The 27,635-nt window shown below is 37.2% G+C and overlaps 2 protein-coding genes across 2 annotated transcripts in view; both read right to left on the minus strand.

Moving 5' to 3' along the window:
• The window catches only part of LOC101081299 (cysteine-rich secretory protein 2-like), a 55,453-nt gene extending 45,996 nt beyond the window's left edge, over window positions 1-9,457 (minus strand). Inside the window, exon 1 of the mRNA XM_003986225.6 lies at window positions 9,411-9,457. The gene's annotated coding sequence lies outside the window, so the exon portion shown is untranslated. The remainder of the gene's footprint in view (window positions 1-9,410) is intronic.
• A 10,041-nt stretch (window positions 9,458-19,498) lies between these two features.
• PGK2 (phosphoglycerate kinase 2) lies at window positions 19,499-21,150 on the minus strand. The gene has a single exon (XM_003986226.5). The coding sequence runs from the start codon at window positions 21,028-21,030 to the stop codon at window positions 19,777-19,779; it is 1,254 nt and encodes a 417-aa protein (XP_003986275.3). The 5' UTR covers window positions 21,031-21,150; the 3' UTR covers window positions 19,499-19,776.
• Window positions 21,151-27,635: the final 6,485 nt, after the last annotated feature.

The following is a 27,635-nucleotide window of genomic DNA, read 5'->3' on the forward strand; positions in this document are numbered from 1 at the left end:
ATACAGAAAGAAGGAAAGGAGGTATAAACGGTATTTTCAGTTTCACATAAACCTTGTTTTCAGATGCAATACTGTGGTCCTATAAAAGAATCATTCATTGTACCAGTATTTACACAGTGTGGTTGATGCAGAAAGGAACACAGTGTTTTTTCAGTTAGTTCCACTAAGATCATGCTGCTGAAAAACAGGCTATCTCTATACCTAAGAGATGAAATGAAATAAAACCAACATTAATGACTTTAAACATATGTCATTATACATACCGTCATTATAGCATAATGAATACTGACTTTATACATACTGTCAATGTAGTATAATGAATATGCATGTATCAAGAGTTTAGAATATAAACTAAGAAGCAATTGCTTATATTATTATAAGCTACTGCAAGAATAGCTTCGGAACACCACCTGGTGCCTCCAGGATGTTCACAACTCAAATATTGACACAATAGAAGTAAATGCTCTATTTTCCTTGTTAGTCATATCATTCAGGTTTCCCAGGTATTTGTTATGTTGTTCCCACTGACATCTTTGTTCTTTCTGTAGTATCTCATTATATTTAATGAAGTTCGATTCACCTTCTCAGTTTGACCTCTCTCCCTGAGTGGGATAATGTGTAAGCATGGATTTTTGTTCGTAATATCTTCTTCAAAATAAAACCTCTAGATCACATCCTTTCTTTTTTTTTTTTTTTTCTGTCTTGTTGGCAAGATTTTCTGCTAAGTCTCACCTTCAGCTTTGAAATTCTTAGTCCTCTTAACCCTGTAATCAAGCCTGTATTAGTTCTAGTGTTCTAGTGAGTCCTAGTGAGATTTCTAGGAAATCTCAATCATCATAAAGTTCTCAAAACCACAGGACACATTCCGAGGGAACAGCTAGTTATTTACTTTGGGTATTTTAGCACTCCAAAAAAATTAAGAAGCAACAGTTTATGTCAGTTTTTAGGGAATAATTCTAATTTGTCAGGAGACCTTTGCCTTTTCCTCTAAGAAGGCTTATGCTTTTTCTCTGATTTAGGCTTTTAGGCTAGTTCTACTCACAGTAGTTCTACTCACAGCACTTTCTCCCATCCTTTGCTTTATTATAAGCATAATTTGAGGAGCACAATGTTCTCTTTAGTTAGTTCCACTTGGAACCGTTCTATGGATTGTCAGTCTCCTCACTAAACACTAAGTCTAAGACTACTCTGTTTGCTAAATAGTTTTTTCTCTGCTGTTCCATAATCATTTATGCATCTAAATCCTTAAAGCTCAGCAAGTGGTTTGTTAACATTCATTGATACCTATGTGGATATAATCACATGTGAGAAATAGACATAGATCAGTTTGGACCATTTACAATGGTGTTTTCCCAACTGCAGTAAATGTAACAGGGCTACAAGAACAGTTTAGAGAGAAATGTAGGCCCAGGTGGTTTTATGAGAATCCTTCAAAGCCATGTGTGGGCTCTTTCATAAAAACAATTTTACTGAGAAATGTGTCTATAGTTTCTTGCTAATTTTGTGCTGACTGAACCTTTGTGCTGATTTTCTATTTACCATTGTGTGCTTCCCCTTACAAAAGCAAAGCATCCCTTGCACATCTTGAATGGTGAGTTGCCTCAAGATGTAGAACCTCTAAGGACTCAGTAAAAGGGCAATCTGAATTCTAGGTATCAGGGAAATCCTTCTTTAATTAAGGCACCAAAATCCTGGGTTACTGTTTACATCTGTCCTTGCAATATGCATATTCAGTTAACAGTGAGCCATGGGATTAGAAGCAGATATTTAGGCTGAGTTGCAGTGTCCTGAATTCTGAGATATTGTGGAATGGAGGCAATGATAAAGATAGCAATTTTGAAACCAACTTTGGTGACTTCTATCCTTCTTCTATCCTCTTTGCTATTGCCAATGCTGTTTCAGGTGAGTCCTCTAAGAACGATGAACATTTTGGTAAAAAATATTGAAGTCTAGATGAAAACAATACAGCAAGCCTCCTACTTTTATCTACTCATCTACATAGTAATCTTAGAATTAGATACAGAACACTTATTTTAAAAAGCCTGCTGTGAATTATTGATTTGCAATGAATTTGTCCCTTGTCCATTTTTACCACTTTTCGGTGGAAGAGCTTTGTGGGCTCTCATTCATTGGTGCCTCGATTGAATGTTTGACATGATTTCAACACAGAGAAAGTGGAAAGTTCTATATTTATATCTTTGATTAAAAGAACAATGTGGAGATAAAGTTTTATAATTTCTTGAATGTTTACACTCAAGTGTTAATACTATCAAATTGTAAAAAAAAATATATATATATATATACACTTTTCTGAAGTATAATTGATACTCAATGTTACATTAGTTTCAGGTAATTCTATATTAAAAACCCTGCACACAGGTTCCTTGCTCACACTTATGTTAGGCCATGTTAAAAATATTGTTAACCTAAAGGAGCCTGGTCTGTGAAATTTTTTTAACAAAAACACATTTTTCACAGACAGTGGAAGCCTCCATTCTCAAAAAATTGTAAATGTAACAGCAATCTCAAAAAGTAACTTTTTTTCCTGGGACAAAAAACCAAAACTGTTCTTTCAATGGAACCGTACAAAAAAAAGATCAATTATTATCAAAACTAATAGCAACATATTGGAAAAACCAAGATATATATATATATGAATATGGCTTTTTTTATGTTGTATTTTTTACTTAAGTATAGTCGACATACAATGTAACATTAGTTTCAAGAATATAGCTTCTTAATTTTTTTCTCTCAATGTTTCTGAAATGCTTCCTGAATCATTGTTTTAGCCTGCCTGAATTAAAAAAAAGATCCCATGGGATGGTGATCCCTAATGGCTTATGCTTAGAGTATAAAGAGTCTCCAATACTCAACCCTGAACAAGATGTTCATTCTTTCTCTGCTTAAAGTTTTTTTTTTTTAATTCATAAAATGGGATAACTTTACCTTGTAGTACAGTTCTAAGGATTAAATGACTTACCATTGGCAAAGTGCTTAGTCCAGGGTTAAAGTAAGCTCTCAATAAGTTAAATTTATTACTAACCCAGGTGAAAAGGAAGAGCAGTTACAATGTCATTTAATTAGCTTATTCACTTAATAAGAACTTGCTGAGCTTCTACAGCGTGTCAGATAAGGTTTTATGTGTTGCAGATGCCCAAACGAATAAGGTGTAGTCCCTTCTTCAAAAATTTATATGGAATCCATGCAAACCCAGGTAAGAATAGAGAATGTACTGCAAGATACAACATAAGCAGCTCTCCACTAGACAAGAGTAGTCCTTGCTCTTCCCTTCGCTATAAAATAATGGAAGGTGTACTATACTTTCAGGTATCATATAAAAGACAAAAACAAAACAAAAGACTGCATGTCAAAACTTCAGTGTGATATATTGGCCCATTTCATCACTAGGGAACAGGATGTGTTAAACCCTTTACATTCCGAGCAGGTGTTAAATACTTCAGATACCAAGGAGAGTATACTTCAGTGTATATCAGAACACAGCCAACCCAAACTTTGACAAGGATATTCCAAGACTACAGGTGAGCAAAGGGCTTGGCACATTTTATGGGACTGGACTGAATTTATTTAATATATACAGTTTCCTTGAAATACTTCTTTCCAATGGAACTTGATCTTATGAAAATGTTCTTAATCTTAGAAGTGGTAGTGTAGGTAAAGCATCCTCCTACTGTTAATAATATAAGTGTTTACATAATTAGAACTTTTGTCAAACACTGGCAAGCACTTTAGAAAGACTGTCTCATGTAGTCTTCACACACACACACACACACACACACACACACACACCTGATATATCCTAATATAATTTCCATTTTATAGACAAGTAATTAAGGATGCATGTGTCTTCCCTCTGTTAAAGTTTGCAGAACATTTATTATCAACTTCCAGCGACTTTCAATAATAACTTCCCACTAGTTGTATAGAAATTCAATTTTCTATTGAATTTTCTATCGAAAATTTTCAATTTCAAACAAGAGGTTTGCACAAAGAAGAAAACACCCCAAAGGTGAGTCATTCATCAGATTATGTGGATTGGGGTGGTTGGGGTAAGACTTCTTGCAGGGGTAATATCTAGGTCTATCCAGTTAAGTCCACTTTCTTCTCAATTGTAGATAAATTTTCTATTTTTTTAATATTTATTTTTGAGAGACAGAGCAAGGCAGAGCATGAGTGGGGAAGCAGCAGGGGCGGGGATGGGGGGCGGGACACAGAATCAGAAGGAGGCTCTAGGCTCTGAGCTATCAGCACAATGCCCGACATGGGGCTCAAACTCACAGACTGCAAGATCATGTCCTGAGCCAAAGTCGGCCTCCCAACCGACTGAGCCACCCAGGCACCCCTGTAGATAAATTTTCTTAATTGAAAAAGCTATCAATGCACCAATTAAAAGTTCTCGGACACTGTAGTTCGGGGGAAATTTGCTTTCATATATAGGGAGAAAGAGTCAAATTGCAAAAGGAATCTATAGTGAGATGGCCAAAGTTATGGTCTTCTTGTTTTTTTATTTTTCTTTTTTCTTTTTTTTTTATTTGTATTCCTCTCAATTTAGACCCCTATGTCATTTGTCTATTAGCTCCTGGCCATTTCCCCCTATTTGGCAAGAGATTTAGATTAAAATGGTAGCCAATAGTCTCAAGTGTACTTGTTTCAGAGTGTTTCAGAGACATAGAATTTGGGAAGTGGAAATAACTTCAGATTATATATAGTTTACATATCAATTTTCAAATTAAAAAGCCTACAAAAGTGAAATTCTCTGCCTCACTTAAAGCCACATAGTGACATGGTTATCATTAGAACATAGAACAATTCCTGTTTCCTTAAAAAGTGATCTTTGTTCTATACCAGTGGCTTTCAAATTTTAACTGAAATAGAAACATTGAAGAACTTATTAAAACACATACTGCTGGATTCCAACCCCAGCATTTGTGATTCAGTAGGTCTTTGGATGCCCAGTAATCTTCATTTCTAACAAGTTTCTGGGTGGTGCTGCTGCTGGGCTGGGAAGCACACATTGAGAACCTCGTTCTAACAGCATGCATCTTGAGGCCTCTAGTCAGTTTCATGTAAGTAATGTTAATCCTAAACTTCTGAGAACTTACTACTAGGTATTTCTTACTACAAATCTATATTGCCTTTTTTTCTCCCAATGAGACATATCATCTTTCTATAGTGTACCTAAAGGCTTTATTTGATAATGGCTCAGTCTAAGAACTGAAGATTTTCTGATCAATTGATTATCTAATTATAGACCAGTTAATGTCTGCATGCTTCTTAAAATATAGAATATTTTTTTTATCACACTACCCTCATTTTCTTTATTGATCAAAATTATTCTCCATCATCTCATGCTTACTTCCCCATAACTATCTAACTGGTTGATAGTGTCTGCAAATTATTTTGTCACAGTTCCTCAACCACTGCTAGGTCTTGCTGTCTCCAGCTTCCTTTCCCCACTCTCTTTTACTACCTTAGTTCAGGCGGCCATACCAAAAGTATTCCATCAAACCTGCGGTGGTTACACTTTTGCTTTTCTCTTGCTTCAGGTACAAACTGACAAAAATAATCCTTCTAAAGAAATCAGTGTCTAAATAATTTCAGAGTTTTAGGAATATAGTAAGAAAAAGTTAAATACCTTGAGCAAATATAACTTCCATTTTTAAAAAAATGGTTTAGCATCATTAGGTAATATTTGCTTTTCTAAAAATGCAATTTCATAATCAACAGCTGTAAATAACACATTAAACTTATACCAATTGCTTTCTATTAAAGGAATTATGTATGTTTTTAGAGAGAAAAAAAAACACACCTAACATTTAGACAAAATTTAACCAGGATTTTTGACAGAAATGTTCTGTTACCTTTCCAAATTTTTTCTTGTGGTTGATTTTGAGTTTCATAGCATTGTGGTCTGAAAATATACACGGTATGATCTCGATTGTTTTGTACTTGTTGAGGCCTGATTTGTGTCCCAGTATGTGGTCTATTCTGGAGAATGTTCCATGTGCACTGGAGAAGAATGTATATTCCACTGCTTTAGGATGAAATGTTCTGAATATATCTGTTAAGTCCATCTGGTCCAGTGTGCCATTCAAAGCCATTGTTTCCTTGTTGATTTTTTTATTAGATGATCTGTCCATTGTTGTGAGTGGGGTGTTGAAGTCCCCTTACTATTATGGTATTACTATCAATGAGTTTCTTTATATTTGTGATTAATTGATTTACATATTTGGGTGATCTTACATTTGGCACATAAATGTTTACGATTGTTAGGTCATCTTGGTGGATAGACCCCTTAACTATGATGTAAAGCCCTTCTTCATCTCTTGATACAGTCTTTATTTTAAAGTCTAGATTATCTGATATAAGTATGGCTACTCTGGCTTCTTTTTGTTGACCAATAGCATAATAGATGGTTCTCCATCCCCTTACTTCCAATCTGAAGGTGTCTTTAGGTCTAAAGTGGGTCTCTTGTAAACAGCATATAGATGGATCTTGTTTTCTTTTTTTTTTCAACTTTTTTTTTTTATTTTATTTTTTTGGGACAGAGAGAGACAGAGCATGAACGGGGGAGGGGCAGACAGAGAGGGAGACACAGAATCGGAAACAGGCTCCAGGCTCCGAGCCATCAGCCCAGAGCCTGATGTGGGGTTCGAACTCACAGACCGCGAGATCGTGACCTGGCTGAAGTCGGACGCTTAACCGACTGCGCCACCCAGGCGCCCCAGGGATCTTGTTTTCTTACCCATTCCATTACCCTATGTCTTTTGATTGGAGCATTGAGTCCATTGATGTTTAGAGTGAGTACTGAAAGATATGAATTTATTGCCATTATGTTGCTTGTAGAGTTGGAGTTTCTGGTGGTGTTCTCTGGTCCTTTCTAATCTTTGTTGCTTTTGGTCTTTTTTTCTTTGTGTGTGTGTGTGTGTGTGTGTGTGTGTGTGTGTATGTGTGTGTGTGTGTTTTCATCTTTTCCCCTCAGAGAGTCCCCCTTAAATTTCTTGCAAAATTTCTTTGTCTGGGAAACTGTTTATCTCTCCTTCTATGACAGCCTTGCTGGATAAAGAATTCTTGGCTGCATATTTTTCTGATTCAGCACACTGAATATATCCTGCCACTCCTTTCTGGCCTGCCAAGTTTCTGTGGATAGGTCTGCTGCAAACCTGATCTGTCTTCCCTGGTAGGTTACGGACTGTTTTCCCCTTGCTGCTTTCATGATTCTCTCCCTGTCTGAGTATTTGGTGAATTTGACTATGATATGCTTTGTTGATGGTTGGTTTTTGTTGAATCTAATGGGAGTCCTCTGTGCTTCCTGGATTTTGATGTTTGTGTCTTTCCCCAGTTTAGGAAAGCTTTCCCCTGTGATTTGCTCACATAACCCTTCTACCCCTATTTCTCTCTCTTCCTCTTCTGAGACCCCTAAGATTCTGATGTTCCTTTTTAATGAGTCACTGATTTCTCTAATTCGTAAATTGTGCTCTTTTGCCTTAATCTCCCTCTTTTTTTCTGCTTCATTATTCTCCAGAAGTTTGTCCTATACATCGTTGATTCTCTACTCTGCCTCATTCATCCATGCTGCTATGGCAGCCATTCGAAGTTGCAGCTCAGTTACAGCACTTTTTATTTCATCCTGACTAGCTTTTATTTCTTTTATCTTTGCAGAAAGGGATTTTAATCTATTTTTGACTCTAGCTAATATTCTTATTATAGTGATTCTAAATTCTGGTTCAGACATCTTGTTTGTATCTCTGTTTTTTAAGTCCCTGGCTGTCATTTCTTCCTGCTCTTTCTTTTGGGGTGAATTACTTCGTTTCATCATTTTTAAGGGAGAAAAGGAATTAATGAGGTAAAAATTAAACTTAAAAATATATTAAAATTAAAAAATTAAAAACAAACACATACACACACACAAAATCGAATAAATGATGCTAGATCCTACCTGTGTTTTGGTCTGGGTGTTGAAAGGGGCTTGATACATTAGATAAAAAAGGGGCAGGAAAAAAAAAGGAAATCATTTGAAAATTTGAAAAAATAAATACACTGAAGTTGACTAAAATGAAATGATAGAAGTAAAATAGATTTTGAAAAAATTTACACAAAAGTAAAAAAATATAGTAGAAAAAGTTAAATAAAAATATTTTTAATAAAAATTGAAAATAAAAATGAATTTTTTCTCTTTTTGTATTTAAGAAAAGGAACAGAAATGAAAAAGAGAAAAAAGAAAAAAGAAGAAAGAAGAAAGAAAGAAAATTGAATAGATGTACTGGCAAATAAACTGAAATATGACTGAAATTACTTCATTTTCCCCTATAGGTCAAACTATGAAGCATTTTATAGTTCATAAACTAAGCAGGCAGAGAGACTTCTGTTCCTGAAGAGCAAGGTTGGCCCAGTTGGGTGGGGCTTAGTGTAATGGCTCCGTTCTCCACTAGATGGCTCTGCTTAGCTTTCTGGAGTGGATTGTTGTGGCACTTGTAAGTGTGTATGCGCATGCGTGGGAATGGTGATAATGGTGTTACCCAGCTACCCAGTCTCTAGTATCAGAACTCTGTTCTCCCTGATCAGCAATGGCGCACCCGTCCTGTGTCTTCAGCTTCCGTCCACTTCCCGCTTTTGCACAGTCTGTGACCAAGCCCCAGGCAGCACCTCCCTCCTGAGTTTTGTCTCAGATGTGGCTGTTTTTCCTGACCCCTTACTTCTGAGGGACCGTGGCTTTGACCCATTCTGCCCCTCTGCAGGAGGGTCTCACGGAACAATGGCCGGGTGCCGGCCGCACTCAGGAATGTTTGCAGGACCGTGCTGCTACCGGTGCCCAGAAACTGCAACCGGGTGCCAGCTGGTTCCAGAAAAAGTTTGTGGGGATAGTGTAGCAGCAACGTTTCAGGGATTATGAAAAAAATCACAACACACGTCTGGCACCAGGCTTCACCCTTAACAACCTTGTTCCAGCACCAGCAAATGTGGTTGTTGTCCGGGTCTACTGGGGCCTTGCCTTTAGGAGACCCACACAGCCTCTACCAGGTGTCCTCCCAGCAGGGGAACCGCGTCTCCCCATTTGGCCTGAAGACCCCCAGACTGCACTCTGCTGCTGGGATTTGCCCTTCTCACCAGAGCACCACCAGGAATTGTGCTGCATAGTTTCAGACTCTGCAGTCCCCCTGTTTACAGTCTTAATGGAATCTAAACCTTCTCCTTTCTCCTTTCTCCCTTTTTATTTCAGTCCCTGAGGCTGTTTCCACTTTTCAACTTTCTCTCCAGCTGCTTTTTGGGGGTGTTTTTCCCATACTCTCCCCTCCACCCCATCTCTGTCCTCTCTCCGCATGCAAAAGTGGCTTCCTGCCCCCCCCCCACGGTTTCTCTCTCCCCCCAGTTCACCTCTCCATGCTGCGTACCTGCTGAGTTCTGTGGTTCAGGTTGTGCAGATTGTTGTGTTAATCCTCAGATCAGTTTTCTAGGCAGGATGATTCAGTGTTGGTCTGGCTGTATTTCATGGACACGAGACACACAAAAAAACTTCCATGCTGTTCCTCCACCTTGGCTCCTCCCCTGACAGAAATATTCTAAATCAACCACCTGTTCTGCTGACCTCTGGACAGATCGGTAAAATACATGAAAAATAAAGAATTGTCATGAGATTTTATAGTAACCCATCTTGGGAACATTGAAGGGCATCATGTTCTTTTTAATTGCTTTTTTCTTCTTTTATTGGTAAAGATAGCTAAGAACAACATGAGCACATTTTAGAGCAGGGTTGGAGCCAATATGGAAGCCAAAACTGATCTTTTTTTTTTCTTCAGCATTTAAACACACACATAATCAGAGGTCATATTAGGGTAGAGATTTGTTTTGAAATAAGATTTGTTTTGGCGGGGTGGGAGATTGTGTCTTCTGAAGCATTCTGTGAGGTTTGAATCTACAATCCATCTTCAGGAAGGTCTCTGTATGATTCTGAAGAATTAGAGAAACCTGCAAGCATCCAGAGAGAGACATTGAAGACTCAGCTTCTTAATCTCCTTAACTCTGGGCTCAGAGCCGTCTTCAGCATGCTTGGCTACCTGATTTTTGAGGGACAGTGGGTTCAGTACAAAATTGAAATGTTAGGCAACATGTCCAAAAGTATTAGGAATTACAGATGGTCAGGGTCCCTGGGTGGCTCAGTAGGTTAAGTGTCCAGTGCTTGATTTTGGCTCAGGTTTGTGACTTTGAGCCCGAAGTCATTCTCTGTGCTGCCAGTGCAGAGCCTAATGGGATTCTCTCTCTCTCTCTCTCTCTCTCTCTCTCTCTCTCTCAACATAAGTAAATAAGGTTTAAAAAAATTACAAAATGGTAGAACATTAAAGCAAAAATGGAGTTCTTCTGAGACTGGAGCCCTGTGTGGCTGACTGCACGGGTCATACATCTGTGACATTGAGCCCGGCTTCAGGTTTCCTTCTGGGTTGAAAGCTCAGTTTATCTGCATTGAAAAAAAATCTGGAGATTCAGAGCAGAAACTGAAAGAGTAAAGGGTTTGTGTGGAGCATGCACCTATAACTTTTGGCAAACCAAATATGTTAAATGATGTGTATAGTGTATATAGTATGAAAGGTATGAGAAGTACCTCAGTGATAGAAGTTTTTCTTTATTAGAAAATTCACATGGAGAACAATGAAGTAGCAAAGTGTGATTCTATTAAAATTGAATAAGGTCTTTTGGAAACCTCTTGCCCACATTATCCGATAAAGAATAGGGTCACAAGTCATCAGCACATTATTTGTCAACTCAAATAATACACTTCATCTATGTTATGTAGTACTTATCATAATGAAATAAAAGCATTTGCTTATTTTTTTCTTTCATTCATAGGTCTGTGAAATATTAGAGGAATTGACTATCTTATTATAACATTAAGAACTGGTACTGAATACTTGAATGTGTGAGTAAATTAACCTACCTTCAGAACAAGATTATTATTTATAGGACACATTTAATGTGCACAGTTTCAATCTTTAGGAGAAAAACTGTCTTTCTTTTAATTTGTTATTCCACATGTAATGTATTCATATAAATAATGAGACCAGTGACGTCTACTCCTAATAGACAATGTGTTTGTTTTTGTCCCTTGAATTCAGGCTTGGTTTCCTCTTGCATGACAGACGGCTTCCATAATGTGGCTCAGCCTCTCATTCCATCTGAGTCACAGGTGCGATTATCTAAGCACTCCTGAAGCTGCCCATGGCCCCACACAACTCATCAGAACTTCATGTATGACCCTTGAAGGAAACAGTGGAAATTAAAATTAAAAAAAATTTTTTTTCCAAGTGTATCCATGTAGGGGTGCCTGGGTGGCTCAGTCAGTAGAGTGTCGGACTTTAGCTCAAGTCATGATCTCAGGGTTCCTGGGTTCAAGCCCCACGTCAGGCTCTGTGCCTGGAGCCTGCTTTGGATTCTGTATCTGCCTCTCTCTCTGCTCCTTCTCCACTCAGGCTCTCTCTGTCTCTCAAAAATAAACATTAAAAAAAAGTGTGTCCATGTAGGGATTTAAATTTTTTAAATGTTTATTTACATTTGAGAGACAGGGACAGAGCATGAGTGGGGGAGGGGCAGAGAAAGAGGGAGACACAGGATCTGAAGCAGGCTGCAGGCTCTGAGCTGTCAGCACTGAGCCAGACATGGGGGGGGAGGGGCAGGGAGGGGAGCGTGTGTGTGGGGGGGTGCTTCGATCTCATGAAGCACGAGATCATGACCTGAGCCAAAGTTGGACATTTAACTGACTGAGCCACTCAGGCACCCCTCCATGTAGTGATTTAAAATTACACTATAGCCTTTGGGAAATCTTATTGCCTATAATACAAGAAGCCAATGAAAGGGTTTAGATTGCTGTTCTATTTGGCTTTGCAAACATACCTGTGACGCTAGGCTTTTATGTAATTGATTTTGTAAGCAATGGCTAAATCCACTGTTTCTCACGCTATGCCCAAATCTGCTTTTGTAAAAACCCAGAAGAACACTTGAAAACTATTGTCATAAATTCAAACTTCTTGCGAAAAATTGGTGAAAGTCTATCACAGTTGTTTGCCAATACTCTGTTAACCCTGGTGTACCCATACCTTTTTCAGGTTCATTTTAAGCATATTTTTGTTATTCTAAGACAAAATAATGAATTAATTTATCAAAACTAAAAACAAACAAAACAAACAAACCAAGAACAACAGCAACCAAGAAGCAAAACGAAAATGAAAACAAACTGAGTGGTTTAGATTCCTACTAAAAAAAAAAAAATGGCCTATGGTTTTAATTACAGATTCAGTATGAACATTTGGACATATAGTGATTTATTTCCACATGAGAAAACTCATATAGCCCTTGCCATTAAGGAAAATACCTGTGATATATCAAATTTAATATGCAAAGCCAGCCTTGCATTGTAGAAATAAAAAAGGTTCCAAAGCTAAGTTATATGTTGGACTGAGGGATAGCTATCTGCTGACTAAAACAATCCCATACACAAAATTTTTAGTGGATGAGTTTTGCTTGAAGAATGGATAATTTCAGCCAACTTAAAACCTATTATTTCATTGCCCTAATTATGATGGATTCCATAACATAATATCTATAAAATATGTTAAGAAATCAAGAACATGTTTGAGTCTGAAACAAAAATAAAAACAAAACCAAATCTTCAGTTTGCTGTCCAACACGGAAGAACCTTACAAAGTCGTCAGTGTGTGCTAATATAAGTAAGGCTGAATGATCTGAAAAATAAGCTCTTCTTAGATCTGTCAGAGCTGTTAAGCCACAGGACCAACTGCTGACTCCAAAACTGCAGAGAAGACAGACACATAGATACAGATAATCACAATTTACCAGAGAGGAAATCCATTAGCAAAGAACTCCACAGAAACCAGCACCATGATAGGAAAATTAGGACTGTAACTGAGGAATTGACAGAGGCTCAGTGTAGATAAGCCTGAGAGATGAAGACTTCATCTCAGCCCCAAGCTTCTTGGTCCCCCACACTCACTTTTGTGTTTTAACTGCAGAAAGTCTGTCAAGTCCTCGCAGTAAAGATCAGAGAAAAATCCCCTCAGGCTTCTGAGGTGGGAAGAAACTAGCCATTTCAAAATATGACAGAGCATTCTGATCTACTTAACAAAACCTGCCTTCAAGAGAAACTGTTTTACCAGAGTGTAATTTGCTGGGGACTTTTCAGAGCCTAGCAGACTTGGGGAAAGGAAAATACCCAACTTATCTTGTTCTAGCCTTCCACATAGGGTAAGTTGCATACCAACTCCAGCCCCCTCTAGCTTCCCTGTACCACCAAAGGGGGTGAAAACAAAACAACAGTTGCTAAAAGACTGACGCTGAATCATAGGACTATAAAATAATTCCTCTATGCCCACACCTTACCAGTGTATTATTGAAGGTCTATTTACCACAGTTCCTTTTACTTAGTACATCCTGTCTGTCTTTCCACACAAAAATCTGCACATAGATGCTTATAACAGTTTTGTTCATAATTACCAAAACTGAGATGCAATTAGGATGTGCTTCAGCAGGTAATGGAGAAATAAACTGTGATACATCCTAAAGAGAAAGGAGCTATCAAGCCATGAAAAGATATGGAGGAAACTTAAATGCATACCATAAGTGAAAGAAGCCAACACATCATGATTCTACCTGTATGACCTTCTGGAAAAGGCAAAACTATGGAGATAGAGGGGGCATCTGGGTGGCTCATTAAGTTGAGTATTGGACTCTTGATTTCAGCTCAGGTCATGATCCCCAGGTCGTGGGATTGAACCCTGTGTTGGGCTCCACACTGAGTGTGGAGACTTCTTGGGATTCTCTCTCTCTCTCTCTCTCTCTCTCTCTCTCTCTCTCTCTCTCCCTCTACCCCTCTCCCCTGCTCGTGCCCATGCTCTCTCTCAAATAAAAAAAAATTAAAAATTAAAAAAAAACCCTGTGGAGATAGTAAAAAGGTCAACTGTTCCAGAAGTTAAGGTCACAGAGGGATGAATAGTCAGAGCACAGAGAATTTTTAGGGCAGTGAAACTATTCAGTATGATATACTATAATGATGGATACATATCATAACACATTTTTCAAAAACCTTGGAATGTACAACACCAACAATGAACCCTAATGTAAAATATAAAGTTTGGAAATGATAATGTGCCAATATAGGTTCACTGATTGCAACAAATGTACCAGGCAGTTGCTAAACATTGATAATGGGGGTTGTATATGTGTATGGAGACAGGGGAACATGGACACTCTGTACTTCCTGTTCCAATTTCCTATGAACCTAAAACTGCTCTAAAAAATATGCCCTCCCAAGAAAGCAAGTGACTCTGACCAAGAAAAAAAAAATCTTACCAAAATTAGAAAAGAAAGGATGACAAATTTAAAAGCTGGATCTTTAAAAGATTATTAGTGTAAAACTCTGAAAATAAATGATTCAGCTTTCACTTCTGATTAAGGTGGAATAGCAGGGAGTATATACACCATCTCATCTGAATGAGTGAAAAACAGGCAAAATCTATGAAACAACACTCAAGGGAGAAGAAACAAAGAAGGTAAGCCCACAGTTGCACTGTTTACTGTCAGGCCACGAAGTAAGGAAAGGAATCTTGGAGTCTCTAAGGGAAGGATAAACCAATTAAAATATTTTCTTTTATATATAAACTCAAATGCTTTTCTAATTTGTCATTTTCCAAATATTTCACTCTTAATTTTTATCAGACATCCCCACCTTTCTTGGTTTATTATTAACATTCATTGAATTAGGAAACCCAAGCTTTGCTACGATCACTAGGAATGTCTAATAACTAACTAAAATATGAAACACTTAAAAACGAAGTTAATGGAGGCATAAAGCCATGAAATATAGCACCTAATTTTTAAAACAAAGTTTCTTCACAGCTTTATTAACTAACATTGCTTGAAATAAGCTATTTAAAATACAGTATTTTTAAATAAAAAATGCACAGAAAATGGGGCACGTGGGTGGCTCAGTCAGTTGAGTGTCTGACTCTTGATTTTGGCTCAGGTCATGATGTCACAGTCGTGGGATCAAGCCCTGCATTGGGCTCCTGACTGAGTGTGGAGCCTGCTTAAGATTTTTTTTCTCTCTCTCTCTGCCTCTCTCTCTCTCTGTCTCTCTCTCTCTCCCCCTTTCTCTTTTCTGCTTGCATTTTTTTCTGTCAAAAAAAAAATGCACAGAAAATAAGTAAATGGTAACCTCCAAGTGCATGTGTTAAATAATTCAAATTGCAACCTTGGAGGAAACAAGTAAGTCCCACACTTTTGGTTTGAACCCAAAACCCAGGGCAGTCCCACCATCCTGTGGTTAATACCTTAATTTTCAGTTTCTTTTTAAAATTGGTTTTGGGCACTTGGGTGGCTCAGTCGGTTGAGCATCTGGCTTCAGCTCAGGTCATGATCTCCCGGTTCCTGAGTTTGAGCCCTGCATTGGGATCTGTGCTGACAGCTCAGAGCCTGGAGCCTGTTTCAGATTCTGTGTCTCCCTCTCTCTCTCTGCCTCTCCTGACTCACACTCTGTCTCTAAAAAATAAATAAACATTAAAAATAATTTTTAAAAATTGGTTTTAAAAAGTAAAAAACTATTTTTAATGTATATAATTATTAAATGTAAGTATAAAATTGAGTTAAAGAAGTGATGGGGATTAAGGAGTGCACTTTTTGTGATAAGCAACAGTGACGTACAGAAATGTTGAATCACTATATTGTACACCTGAAACTAATATTACACTGTAGGTTAACTATCTGGAATTTGAATAAAAGCTTAAAAAAATAAAGATAAAAATAAAATGAAATAAATAAAATTTCAATTACAACTGTATACTATATATTATTCATAAATATACATGTCATACATGTATGTATGTGATGTGTAAGTATGTGTATATATATTCACACACACACACACAAATATTTCTTACTTTCTAGGTCTGCTTGAATTCTGTTTTATTCCCCCCAATCTTCTAATTCAAGGCACTGATTCTTTCCCTTGCAGTTTTAATTCTTTTATGTAATGGTTCTAACACCATTTAATATTTTGTATTAGCAATACTTAAATTTGTCACCTCCTTTACTTTTTGCCAGCTTATTTTCAGTCTCATAGTGCCTTCTTAACTCATTTTACTTCCCTCATAATTTTTTTCCATTAAGTATGCTTATTCTCTAAATGTACAGAAACATGATCTTTAAGATCTTTCAGTGTCTTCTAAAGTTTTAATAAGTCTTTCCATTTGATGTTGTTTTAAATTCACCTTTAATTCTTTTTTTTTTTAGTAATAGTTTCAACTGAGCCCATGATCACTCAGTCAAAGAATGCACTGCCCTTATTCCCTGTGAGCCAGATATGATCACATTGCTAAGTTCAGGCCAAAAGAACTTCTTGTTCTCTTTCTCAAAGACATGGTGCTTACTCTGGATTCCTCTTTCTCTATCCTGTTGGCTGGAAAATGTCAACAATTGAATTGATCTTTCTGCTCCTAGAGATGAAAGCCAGGTGCAGGGGTTAACAGAGCCATTTTCCTAGCCTGAATCTTTGGATCAGCTCAAGAGGTGCCTACTTACCCATAATCACCCTGGGGAATGTCACATGAGAAAGAAAGAAATCTCTGTGTTGACATTTTGGGCTAGATTGTTCTTTTTTGTGAAGGCTGTGTTTGTTTGTAGGTTGTTTAGTAGCATCCTTGGCCACAGCAACAAGATGCCTATAGTTCCTCTTCTCATCCCAGTTGTGACTAACAAAAATGTTTCCATTCTTTGGCTAATATCCTCTACAAGGAAAAATTGTCTCTGGGTGAGAATCACTAGTGCAGAGACTAATGTAGAAATTGTTACCTGTAGGTGGGGTGCTGCCTTAAAAAAAAAAAAACCTCATACAACATAATATTCACGTAGAGGTCAGGTGGAAGGAAGAGAGTAAAATGGCATGGAAGGCTGGGAGGTGCTGATCATGTTTCTGCTGTGGCATTTGGTAAAACTGTAGTAGGCACAACATGTTCCTGTAGAGCTTAAAGCTACAGAGAAAGTGTTTAGAAGAAGGCAGAATATCAGTACATTTGGTTATTACATGCTGTCTTAAGCAAAATACTGCAACCCCCAAAATGAGCATATCCAGGAAGTATTGGACAATCTCTTTGTTGCCTGCAACCCAAATTGGCTAATACACCAGGAAAGTAAGTTCTCTCAGAGTTGGAAAAGCTAACAGTCTCACTCCCACAAACAACACAAGAAAGACTGTCAGTTTTACTCAAAGGTCTCCCATTTGGAGTTTTCAGCCAAAAATAATGAGGAGGCCACAGGCAAATATCAGGTGATAGGTGTTGCCTTCCCACTGCCTACTTTTTTGGAGGGCCACAAGTTAACTAATCTTAAAATGAAGAAAAAGGAAGTGAGCCCAGCAAAGCAACCAATTAATTAAAAGCAAGAGTCAGGAGAATAAGAAACATAACTAGAAGATATTTTTGGGTGAGCTTCTTTCACACAGAGATCTTGATTCTTAAGTTGAAAAGTCACTAACCTGGCCTTCAAAGGTTTTCAACTGTGTGATATGAAGAAATCCTTGATTTCTTAAAACCACAGCATCAAACAGGAAGCTACGAGAACCATGTGGTGGCCTATGTGGCCCAACTCTCCAACATCAGCTTTAGAAGATGGCATGGAAGATTAGGAAACAAGGAAAATTTCCCAGGTGATCAAACTTGGGGCCAAAAAAGGGACAATGGATAAGAAACTTCCTCCCAGAGAAGAAAACCAGTCTGACCACGGAAGTTCTTTTACTGCCAGGCCGTGGGAGCTTTTGAAATTCTGAGCCAGCACTATTTATTTCCCAATCGTAATGAACCAATGAGTTTTTTAGGTGAGGGTTTTTAATTGCACTTTCTTATTTCTTCACCACCATTGTATATTGAGTGTGTATGAGTGCTGGAGGTGAGAGAGAAATAAATGACTGCACTTTTCTGTTCATCAGACTGTTGGGCTCCCCACAGGATATCAAAAAGATTGTGTATCACCCAGAGATACTCAGTTTTGAGTGGGATGCAGTAACTGGACATTTTATTATATTTCTTGGAGAAAGGATATTTTCTTTATGTAGGAAGAAGGATACATGGATACTCATACATGGATACTGGGGTGGCCAGAGTGAAAGTCTATCAGGAGCCTTTACTTTTCCCTTGGTATTTATTGCCTCTCCACTTCCTTTTAGTAATAGAATCTGTTGATCTTTAGTTGAGTACAAGCTATACAGCTACAGAGAATTCATTCCCAGGCCTCTCTTGTAAAACAGACCCCATCATGCAACTAATAACCAGCAGAACACAAAATGGCCAATAAAAGAAAAATTCTTGAATTTTGGGGGACATGTGTCTAAAAGAAACACATTGCCTTTCACTAACTTCTCCTTTGGACTGGATATCAAGCAGTAAAAATGCAGACTGACACCTCACACAGAAATGTAACTTACTTATTGAGATAAGAGATTTGTTTCACTAGATTGGTTCCCTAGATGACCTCATGGAGAAGAGTCCACCTTTTTGCCCTGGACTTTTATGAGAGAAAATAATATGGTATAACCTTATTTCAACTGCTATAATTTTGGGTTTTTGTTTTACTTGTTTTTAAATCTATATCTTAACTCCTGTATTTTCTCTGGGATTATCATGGCATTATGAATATTGTCCTCAGGAATATGCTGAAGTTTTGGGCATATTAACATTAAAAGTTTAATTATTTAATTAATTTTAGTTTATTTTAATTAAGTTAATTTATAGAATTGACCTGGTGCTATGGGCCGTAGGCTATTACAACTGGGATAAGTTACTCTGCATTTTTACTCTAAACTTAACAGTATTGCCTTGTGACAGCTCTTTGTATATAGAGTTAGGCAAAATATTTTCCAATAAGTATTTTAATTTCTTTTACATTTCTGAGTATTTTCTTGTTCTATTTTCTAACAGGGAAGACTTTTTATATCCTTATTTTTCTCATGACTATAAATATATTTATCTCAAAAATCTAGTTTTAAGATTTAGCAATTCTATATATTATGCATTTATTAAAACAATTCTGCTTTACATATTAAGCAATTATTTAAAATGTGGATTGAATTTGTAGATCCCATATGAGAGTACACAGACATATATATGTACTATAGTGAATCCACACATACAGACATAATTCCTTTCTTGGGTTTCATTTCTTTCCCTTTTTTAACTTCTTGAATTCAATAAATATCTTTTATTTCTCTTCTTTCTTATTTAGTAAAAAATTTCCTTTTAGCTGAGCTTTGTTACCCATGAATTCTTAAACACAATTATTTTTCTTGATTTATTTTTCTTTTATTGTTTAAAAGTTTGTTAGCTTCTACCCCATCCTTCAACAGTTTGGGTTTTCTCTTGTTTTCCATGTTTCAAGTAGTGAAACAGTAACAAAGCTGTAGTAAAATTAAAAAAGAGAGAGAGAGAGATTAAGTTTATTCAACTCACTTTAATATGCAATGCAAGATTATGTCCTTCCTGTGTATCACAATGGTAAAGTTCAAATGAGATCTTGAAGAGAGCAGGCAAATGCATGGCCAAACTGGGTTGCATTGCTGTACTAATGTTAAGAGTTCCTGATAGCCAATATCTTAGTCATTGCATAGGTCTTGATCTGGGGCTAACTAACAAAAGTCAAGTTGAAATGTAAAGCACTAAGTTGAATTAAAGCCTATGGACAGGAAATAGTAGACAGGAATATCGTCAACTATAGGTTGCTGAGGGCTTCCACGCCAGGAAGGACTTTACCTTCCAGAAGTTCCAGACTAGCACCTCCTCCAGTGCTCACGTGGCTCATTTTATCTTCAGTGTTCCATTTGGCACAGCAAGTAGCAGTGTCTCCACCTCCTATAATGGTGATACAGCCCCTGGAAGTGGCCTTCACAATTTCATCCATGAGGGCTTTTGTTCCATTAGCAAAGGCATCCCATTCAAATACCCCTACAGGTCCATTCCACACAATTACCTTAGCGTGGGCCACAACTTGAGCATACTTCTTGTTGGTCTCAGGACCACAGTCCAAACCCATCCAGCCAGCAGGTATGCCTGATTTTACAGTGGCTTGGCCAACCTTAGCATTCTCCTCAAACTTGTCAGCAGTGACAAAGTCAGTAGGAAAGGTAATGTTCACACCATTCTTACTAGCTTTAGCCATGATATCTTTGACAATCTTGGCCCCCTCTTCATCAAAGAGGGACGCACCAATCTCCATGTTGTTGAGTACCTTAAGGAAGGTATAAGCCATTCCACCACCTATTATCATCTCATTGACCTTGTCCAGCATATTTTTGATCAGTTGGATTTTGTCTGCCACTTTGGCTCCACCAAGTATAGCCAGAAAGGGTCTCTCTGGGTTTTCTAAGGCTCTGGCAAAGTACTCTAGCTCCTTTTTCATCAGGAATCCAGATGCCTTCTGGGGAAGATTCACTCCCACCATCGAACTGTGGGCCCGGTGAGCAGTGCCAAAAGCATCATTGACATATACATCCCCTAGTTTGGAGAGTGATGCTCGAAAGGCTTCTATTTTACCTGGTTCAGCTATAAGCTTATTTCCAGAAGGATCTTGGCCTTTTCCTTCTTCCTCCACATGAAAGCGCAGGTTCTCTAGTAGGATGACTGAACCAGCAGCCGGGTTGGCACAGGCTTTCTCCACTTCTGGGCCCACACAGTCCTTTAGAAACAGAACATCCTTGCCCAGCAAGGATTTGAGCTCAGCAGCAACTGGCTCTAAGGAGTATTTATCAGGCATGGGAACACCATCAGGTCGACCTAAATGACTCATAAGAACTACTGACCTCGCTCCATTATCTAGGCAGTACTTGATGCTTGGGATGGAAGCTTTGATTCTCTGGTTGTTTGTAATCTCATTCTTCTTCATGGGAACATTGAAGTCTACTCTCATGATGACTCGCTTCCCTTTAACATCCAGTTTGTCCAAAGTTAACTTCTTAGAAAGAGACATCTTGATAATACAAAGACAGAAGCTGACACCTGGATCCCAACGCTGAAAAACCACTTTACTGCTCTCGGGAGGCTGGATGGGTGATGCTTTCCAACGGCTTTCCTCTTGGCCCGCCCCTTCCTTTTCATCACTAAGTCCCCCACAGGACAGGCGTGATTGAACTAGGGAAAGGGAAACTTGGCTCTGCAATTGGTTAACGGTCCTGTCAATCTTGATTTGGAATGTGTTGCCGTAAAGCGTCAAACTGCCGGTGCTGAACACGAACCCCGAGTAGTGACTGGTACCCGGTTTGCAGTGAGAGCTGGGGAAGTGAAGACACCTTGGAATAAGAGTAGTCCTGCTAAGGCTCTTGCAGGTTCTTTTTCCACATCTCTTTTGAGTCTTGCTCTTACTTTTAGAAACAAAACAACAACGAAAAAACCCTCGACCATGTCAAATCTTAATTATATTGAGATATAAAAACTGCAGTACCAAATAAAGAGATGGGTTGAAATGATGGGTCTATAAATCCTTATTTATTCGAGACAACATATTATGCTTCTGTTTTTCCTTGATACATATTTCCGTTAACAGTCTAGCTTGTTGTTAGCCATTGGCTTTAGGTATATTCTAGGGTAAGCGGGAATGATTTGTTTTTATTACTTTGCTTATTCTGTTCTCAAACAACTGTGAGAGAATGCTTGGTGGCTTCTTTAGGATAATCCCATGAGACAAAGAAGGTAACAGTTAAACACTGCAGTTGATAGTGACTTTTCTTTCAGACGACAAAGTTATGATAAGCCCTCTTTTTTTTGGCTTTTTGATTAATTACCTGTATGAATCAGAAATTGAGCTGAAAAGAGGAATGATTTTCATGAGGATGAAAATGTCTATATGAGTTGAAAATGAGTAAGAGATTTAATTTGGGGGGAAAGAATATATGGCTGATTGGCTTAATAATAAAAACTGGCTTTGTAATTAGTTGATATGGCAGTTTCCATAAGTTGAATGTAGCATATATTATTGACAAAAATATGTTTGAGGCATAATCCAGTAGGATGACTATAATTTAAAATAAGGCAGACAAAAACAAGTGTTGACAGGGATTTGGAGATATTGGAATCCTCACATATTGCTGGTAAGAATACAAAATGCTGCAGCCACTTTAGGAAAAAGGTCTGACACTTCCTCAAAATGTTAAACATGGAGTTACCATAAAACCCAGCAATTACACTCCTAGGTATATACTACAATGATAAAATTATACTCTTACAATGGCTAAAATTCCAAACTATGACAATAATACATGCTGTCAAAGATGCATAGCAATAGAAACTCATTTATTGCCAAGAAGAATGAGGTATGCTACAGCATTGTTTTGGAAAACAATTTGGCAGTTTCTTATAAACATATACTTACAATGTAAGCCATCAATTCTTCTCCTAGGTATTTGTTCAAGTACACAGAAAACCTATACTGTTTCAAACTTGTGTATGCAAATGTTTAGATCAACTTCATTCATAATTGCCAAAAACTGAGTGCTTTTCAATTGGTGACATCTATAAAACTGTAGATATATCCATGCAATGTAATATTCTCAAATAAAAGGAATATGCTATTTACTTACACAAAATCCTGAATACAAGTTGAATGTATTTTACTAACTAAAGAAGCCAGACATAAAAGTATGTAGACATCATAAAATTCCACTCACATGACATTTGAAAAAAGATGAAACAAAGGGGTAGAAAGCATATCAGTAGTTGTCAGTCCTTAAAGGAAGATGGAGGAGGTTAACTATTATTAGTTGAGATTTTTAGTAAGATAAAACTTTTCTATATAGCACTACAGTATTGAGTACAAGTCAAAATCCATAGAATTATATATTATAGAGACTGAACTTTAGTGAATGTAAATAAAATAAAATGGACCAGGATGTTGAGAAATCTCAGGTTGGAATGCAGACTGACAAATAAGCCAAACTATTACAAAATATGACAAATACCATTAAAAATGTTGGGGATAAAAAAGATCATTTAAGTAACTTTGGAAGAAAGGTTTCTAACTGATAAAGCTGAAGACAAAAAGAACCATACACAAATGTAATCTTCCACTGATAAATTTGTTTATCTTTTTTACTCTTGGAATCTCTGATTTTCACTTCTGTTGCATGTCTCTTCTACTTTTAGCCAGAAAAAAATTCAGTGGGCTAGAACTCATTGATTAAGTTGGGCTTGCATGGATAATCCAAGACAAATGCCTTATATTAAATTCCATAACTAAACTCATAGCTACTGTTACTGTAACTATGGTTTATAACTCTATACACTTTGTTTTCTACATCATATAAGATACTAGTGCACTTTAAAAAGTTAATAGTTTATGTCTTGTGATAACTGAAAGTAGTAGAGACAGAGCTATAAAATGGCAATGTTTTTGTATGTTATTGATGTTACGCTGGTACAAATTTAAATTAGACTGTTATAACTTCAGTTGCTAACTACCAACAAAAATAGTTATAGAATATACACAAAAGTAAATGAAAACCAAATTTCACTACAAAAGTTAAATAAAGACAAAAGAAAAAAAAACAATCAGTAATGCAGGAAATAAGGGGCAAACAAGTTATAAGGCATATAGAAAGCAGCCAAATGACAGAAGTAGTCCCTCTTTATCAGTACTTACTTAACTTGAAATGGGTTTAACTCTCTAATTAAAAGACAGAGATTGGCAGAATGAATTTAAAAATATGATCCAAGGGCACCTGGGTAGCTCAGTTGATTAAGTGACTGACCGACTTTGGCTCAGATCATGATCCCGCAGTTTATGAATTTGAGCCCCACTTTGGTCCCTGTGCTGACAGCTTGGAACCTGGAGCCTACTTTGGTTTCTGTGTCTCCCTCTCTCTCTGTCCCTCATTGCTCACACTTTTGTCTGTCCTCTTTCAAAAATGGATAAACATTAAAAAATTTTAAATATGATCCAACTGTATGCAGTCTACAAAAGACTCAGCTTAGATCCAAAGGCAAAATTGTTCGAAAGTGGAAGGATGGAAAAAGATATTCCATGCAAATAGTAACCAAAAAAGAACAGGAGTAGCTACACTAAAATTAGGGGAAAAATGACTTTAAATGCAAAAGGATTAAAACAACAAAGAAAGACAATATATATTAATAAAAGGGTCTTAATACAGGGGCACCTGGGTGGCTCAGTCAGTTAAGCTCCAACTCTTAGTTTTGGCTCAGGTCATGATCTCATGGTTCATGAGTTCAAGCCCTGCATGCATTGGGCTCCAAACTGACAGCACAGAGCCTGCTTGGGATTTTCACTCTCTCTCTTTGCCCCTCTCCCATTCACATGCATGTGCATACATGTGCCCTCTCTTTCTCTGTCAAAATAAATAAAAAAAACTTTTTAAAAAGGCTTAATACAGCAAGAAGATCTAAAAATCATCAGCATTTGCACATTGAACAGACCATCAAAATATAGGAAGCTAAAACTGGTATCATTAAAGGGAGACATAGACAGTTCCCCAGCAACAGCTAGAGATTTCAATAACCCATTCTCAATAATGAATAGAACAACCAGATAGAAGATAAGTAAGGAAAGAGAAAACAATCCAATAAACCAATTATATCTAAAAGACATACATAGAACATCCTACTCAACAAGAATGTACACATTCTTCTCAAGTGCAGTAGGACATTTTCCAGGATAGACCACATATTAAGCCACAAATTAAGTCTGAATAGATTTAAAAAGTATATATAAAGTTCTTCTGTGGTCATAACTAGATGAAGTTAGAAATCAATAACAAAAGAAAAACTGGGAAACTCATAAATTTGTGGACATTAACACACTTTTGAACAACCAATTAAAAAAAATCACAGAGAAATTAGAAATTGCTTAGAGAAGAATGAAAATAAAAACAATATAATTAAATGTATGGAACACACAAAAAATGCAATTCTAAAGTGGAATTTTCTTGCTATAATGCTTAAGTTAAATAATAAGATTTCAAATTAACAACCTAAGATTACAACTTAAGAAACTAGAAAAAAAAACAAACTGATATGTTGCAGAAGAAAAGAAATAATAAAGATTAGGACAGAGGTAAATGAAGTTGAGAATAGAAAAACAATAGAAAAAAATCGATAAAATAAAAACTGGGGGAGCATTTGGGTGGCTAGTCAGTTAAGTGTCTGACTTGATTTGGGCTCAGGTCATGATCTCACGGTTCATGGGCTAAAGCCCTATGTCAGGCATTGTGCTGACAGTGTGCTGCCTGCTTGGGACTCTCTCTCTCTCCCTCTCTCTCTTCCCTTTCCCCCCAAAATAAATGAATAAACTTAAAAAAAATGGACTAAGAAAAAAAATCCAAATTACTAAAATCCGAAATGAAAGTAGAGACATTACTATTGATTTTACAGAAAGAACAATGATTATAAGGAAGTACTATAAACAATTTCCTATCAACAAATCAGATATGCTATGTTAAATGGACAAATTCCTAGAAACACATATGCTGCCAAGACAGAATCATGAAGAAATAAAAGATCTGAATAGATTTATAACTAGTAAGTTGCTAGAATCAATAATCAAAAATTTCTTTACAAAGAAAAGCCCTAGACCTGATGGCTTCACAGATGAATTCTATCAAACATTTACAAGCAACTAAACACCAATTCTTCTTTAAGTTTTTAAGAAAAATGAAGAGGAGGAAGAACATCCTAGCTCATTCTGTGGTATCAGAATTACTCTGATATCAAAACCAGACATAGGCAACTTAAGAAAAAAACAACAACAAAAAAACCCCTGATGATCAACATCTCTTATGAACATTGAAGCAAGACTCCTCAACCAACTACTGGCAAACAGAATTAAGCAGCATATTAAAAGAACTATACAGCATGGCCAAGTGGGATTTATTCCTGGAATGCAAGAATGGTTCAATATATGAATATTAATCAATGTAATACACCACATTAGCAGAATCAAGGAAAAGAAAACACATCATCTCAGTTAATGCAGAAAAAACATTTGACAAAATCCATAACCTTTTTATGATAAAAACAGTCAACAAACTAGGAACAGAAGGAAAACTACCTGACATAATAAAAGCAATATGTGAAAAATCCATGGCAAACCTCATACTCCATAATGAAAGACTGATTGCTTTTTCTCTATTATCAGGAACATCTCTCTATTATCAAGAACATCTCTTCATTATCAGGAATATTTTCTCTTTTCTCAGGAACATCTCTCTATTATCAGTAATAAGGCAAAGATTATTATAGCACTGGAAGTTCCAGCTAGAGAATTTAGGCAATAAAAAGAAATAAAAGTTATCTAAATAGGAAAGGACAAAGAATAATGCTCTCTGTTTACAGATGGTGTCATTTTTTTTAAATGTTTATATTTTGATGGGGGGGGGGAGTTGGGGGAGGGCAGAGAGAGAGAGTGAGACACAGAATCTGAAGCAGGTTCCAGGCTCTGAGCTGTCAGCACAGAGCCCAACGTGGGGCTTGAACTCACGAGCCATGAGATCATGATCTGAGGCAAAGCCAGGATGCTCAACTGACTGAGCCACCCAGGTGCCCCCAGATGGTGTCATTTTGTATGTAGAAAACACTACTCCACCAAAAAATCTATTAGAACGAACAAATGAATTCAGAAAAAGTAGCAGGATACAGAGTCAACACTTAAAAATCTGTTGCACTTTTATACATTAATAATAAACAATCTGAAAAAGAAATTGCAAAACAACTGCATTTATAATAACAAGAATAAAATACTTGAGAATTAACCAAGGAGGTAAAAGATTTGTACAATAAAAACTATCAGGGGCACCTAGGTGGCTCAGTCAGTTGAGCGTCTGACTTTGGCTCAGGTCATGATCTCATGGTTCTTGAGTTCAAGTCCTGAATCAGGCTTGCTGCTGTCAGCACAGAGCCCACTTCAGATCTCCTGTCCCCCCCTCTCTCTGCCCTTCCCCACTTTCACACACTCTCTCTCTCAAAAATAGATAAACCTTTAAAAAACATCGCTGAAAGAAATTTAAAAAGACATAAATAGGGGCACCTGGGTGGCTTAGTCAGTTGGGCATCTGACTTCGGCTCAGGTCATGATCTCCGGTTCATGGGTTTGAGCCCCGCGTTGGGCTCTGTGCTGACAGCTTGGAGCTTGGAGCCTGCTTTGGATTCTGTGTCTCCCTCTCTCTCTGTCCCTCCCCTGCTAACTCTCTCTCTCTCTCTCAAAAATGAATAAACATTAAAAAAAATTTTAAGAAACATAAATAATGTAAATGGAAACATATCATGTGTTCTTAGATTACAAATCTTAGTATCATTAAAATGTCAATGCTACCCAAAGTTATCTACATATTCAAAGCCATCCCTATCACGTTCTCAATGATGTTTTTGTAAAAATAGAAAAAAAAACTATCCTTAAATTCATATGGGATTGAAAGAGACTCCAGACAACCAGAACAATTTTGGAAAAGAATGATGCTGCAGGAATTGGACTTCCTTTCAAATTTACCACAAAGCTATCGTTGCCTAAACACTGTGGAATTGGCATAAAAACACACATACTGGTCAATGGACTAGAATAAAGAGCCCAGAAAT

This window comes from Felis catus, chromosome B2 (genome assembly GCF_018350175.1).
Source record: "Felis catus isolate Fca126 chromosome B2, F.catus_Fca126_mat1.0, whole genome shotgun sequence".
NCBI lineage: Eukaryota > Metazoa > Chordata > Mammalia > Carnivora > Felidae > Felis > Felis catus.

Coding starts and splice junctions, on each gene's coding strand:
- PGK2 (XM_003986226.5), bottom strand. CDS start 21,030: ATGTCTCTTTCTAAGAAGTTAACTTTGGACAAACTGGATGTTAAAGGG.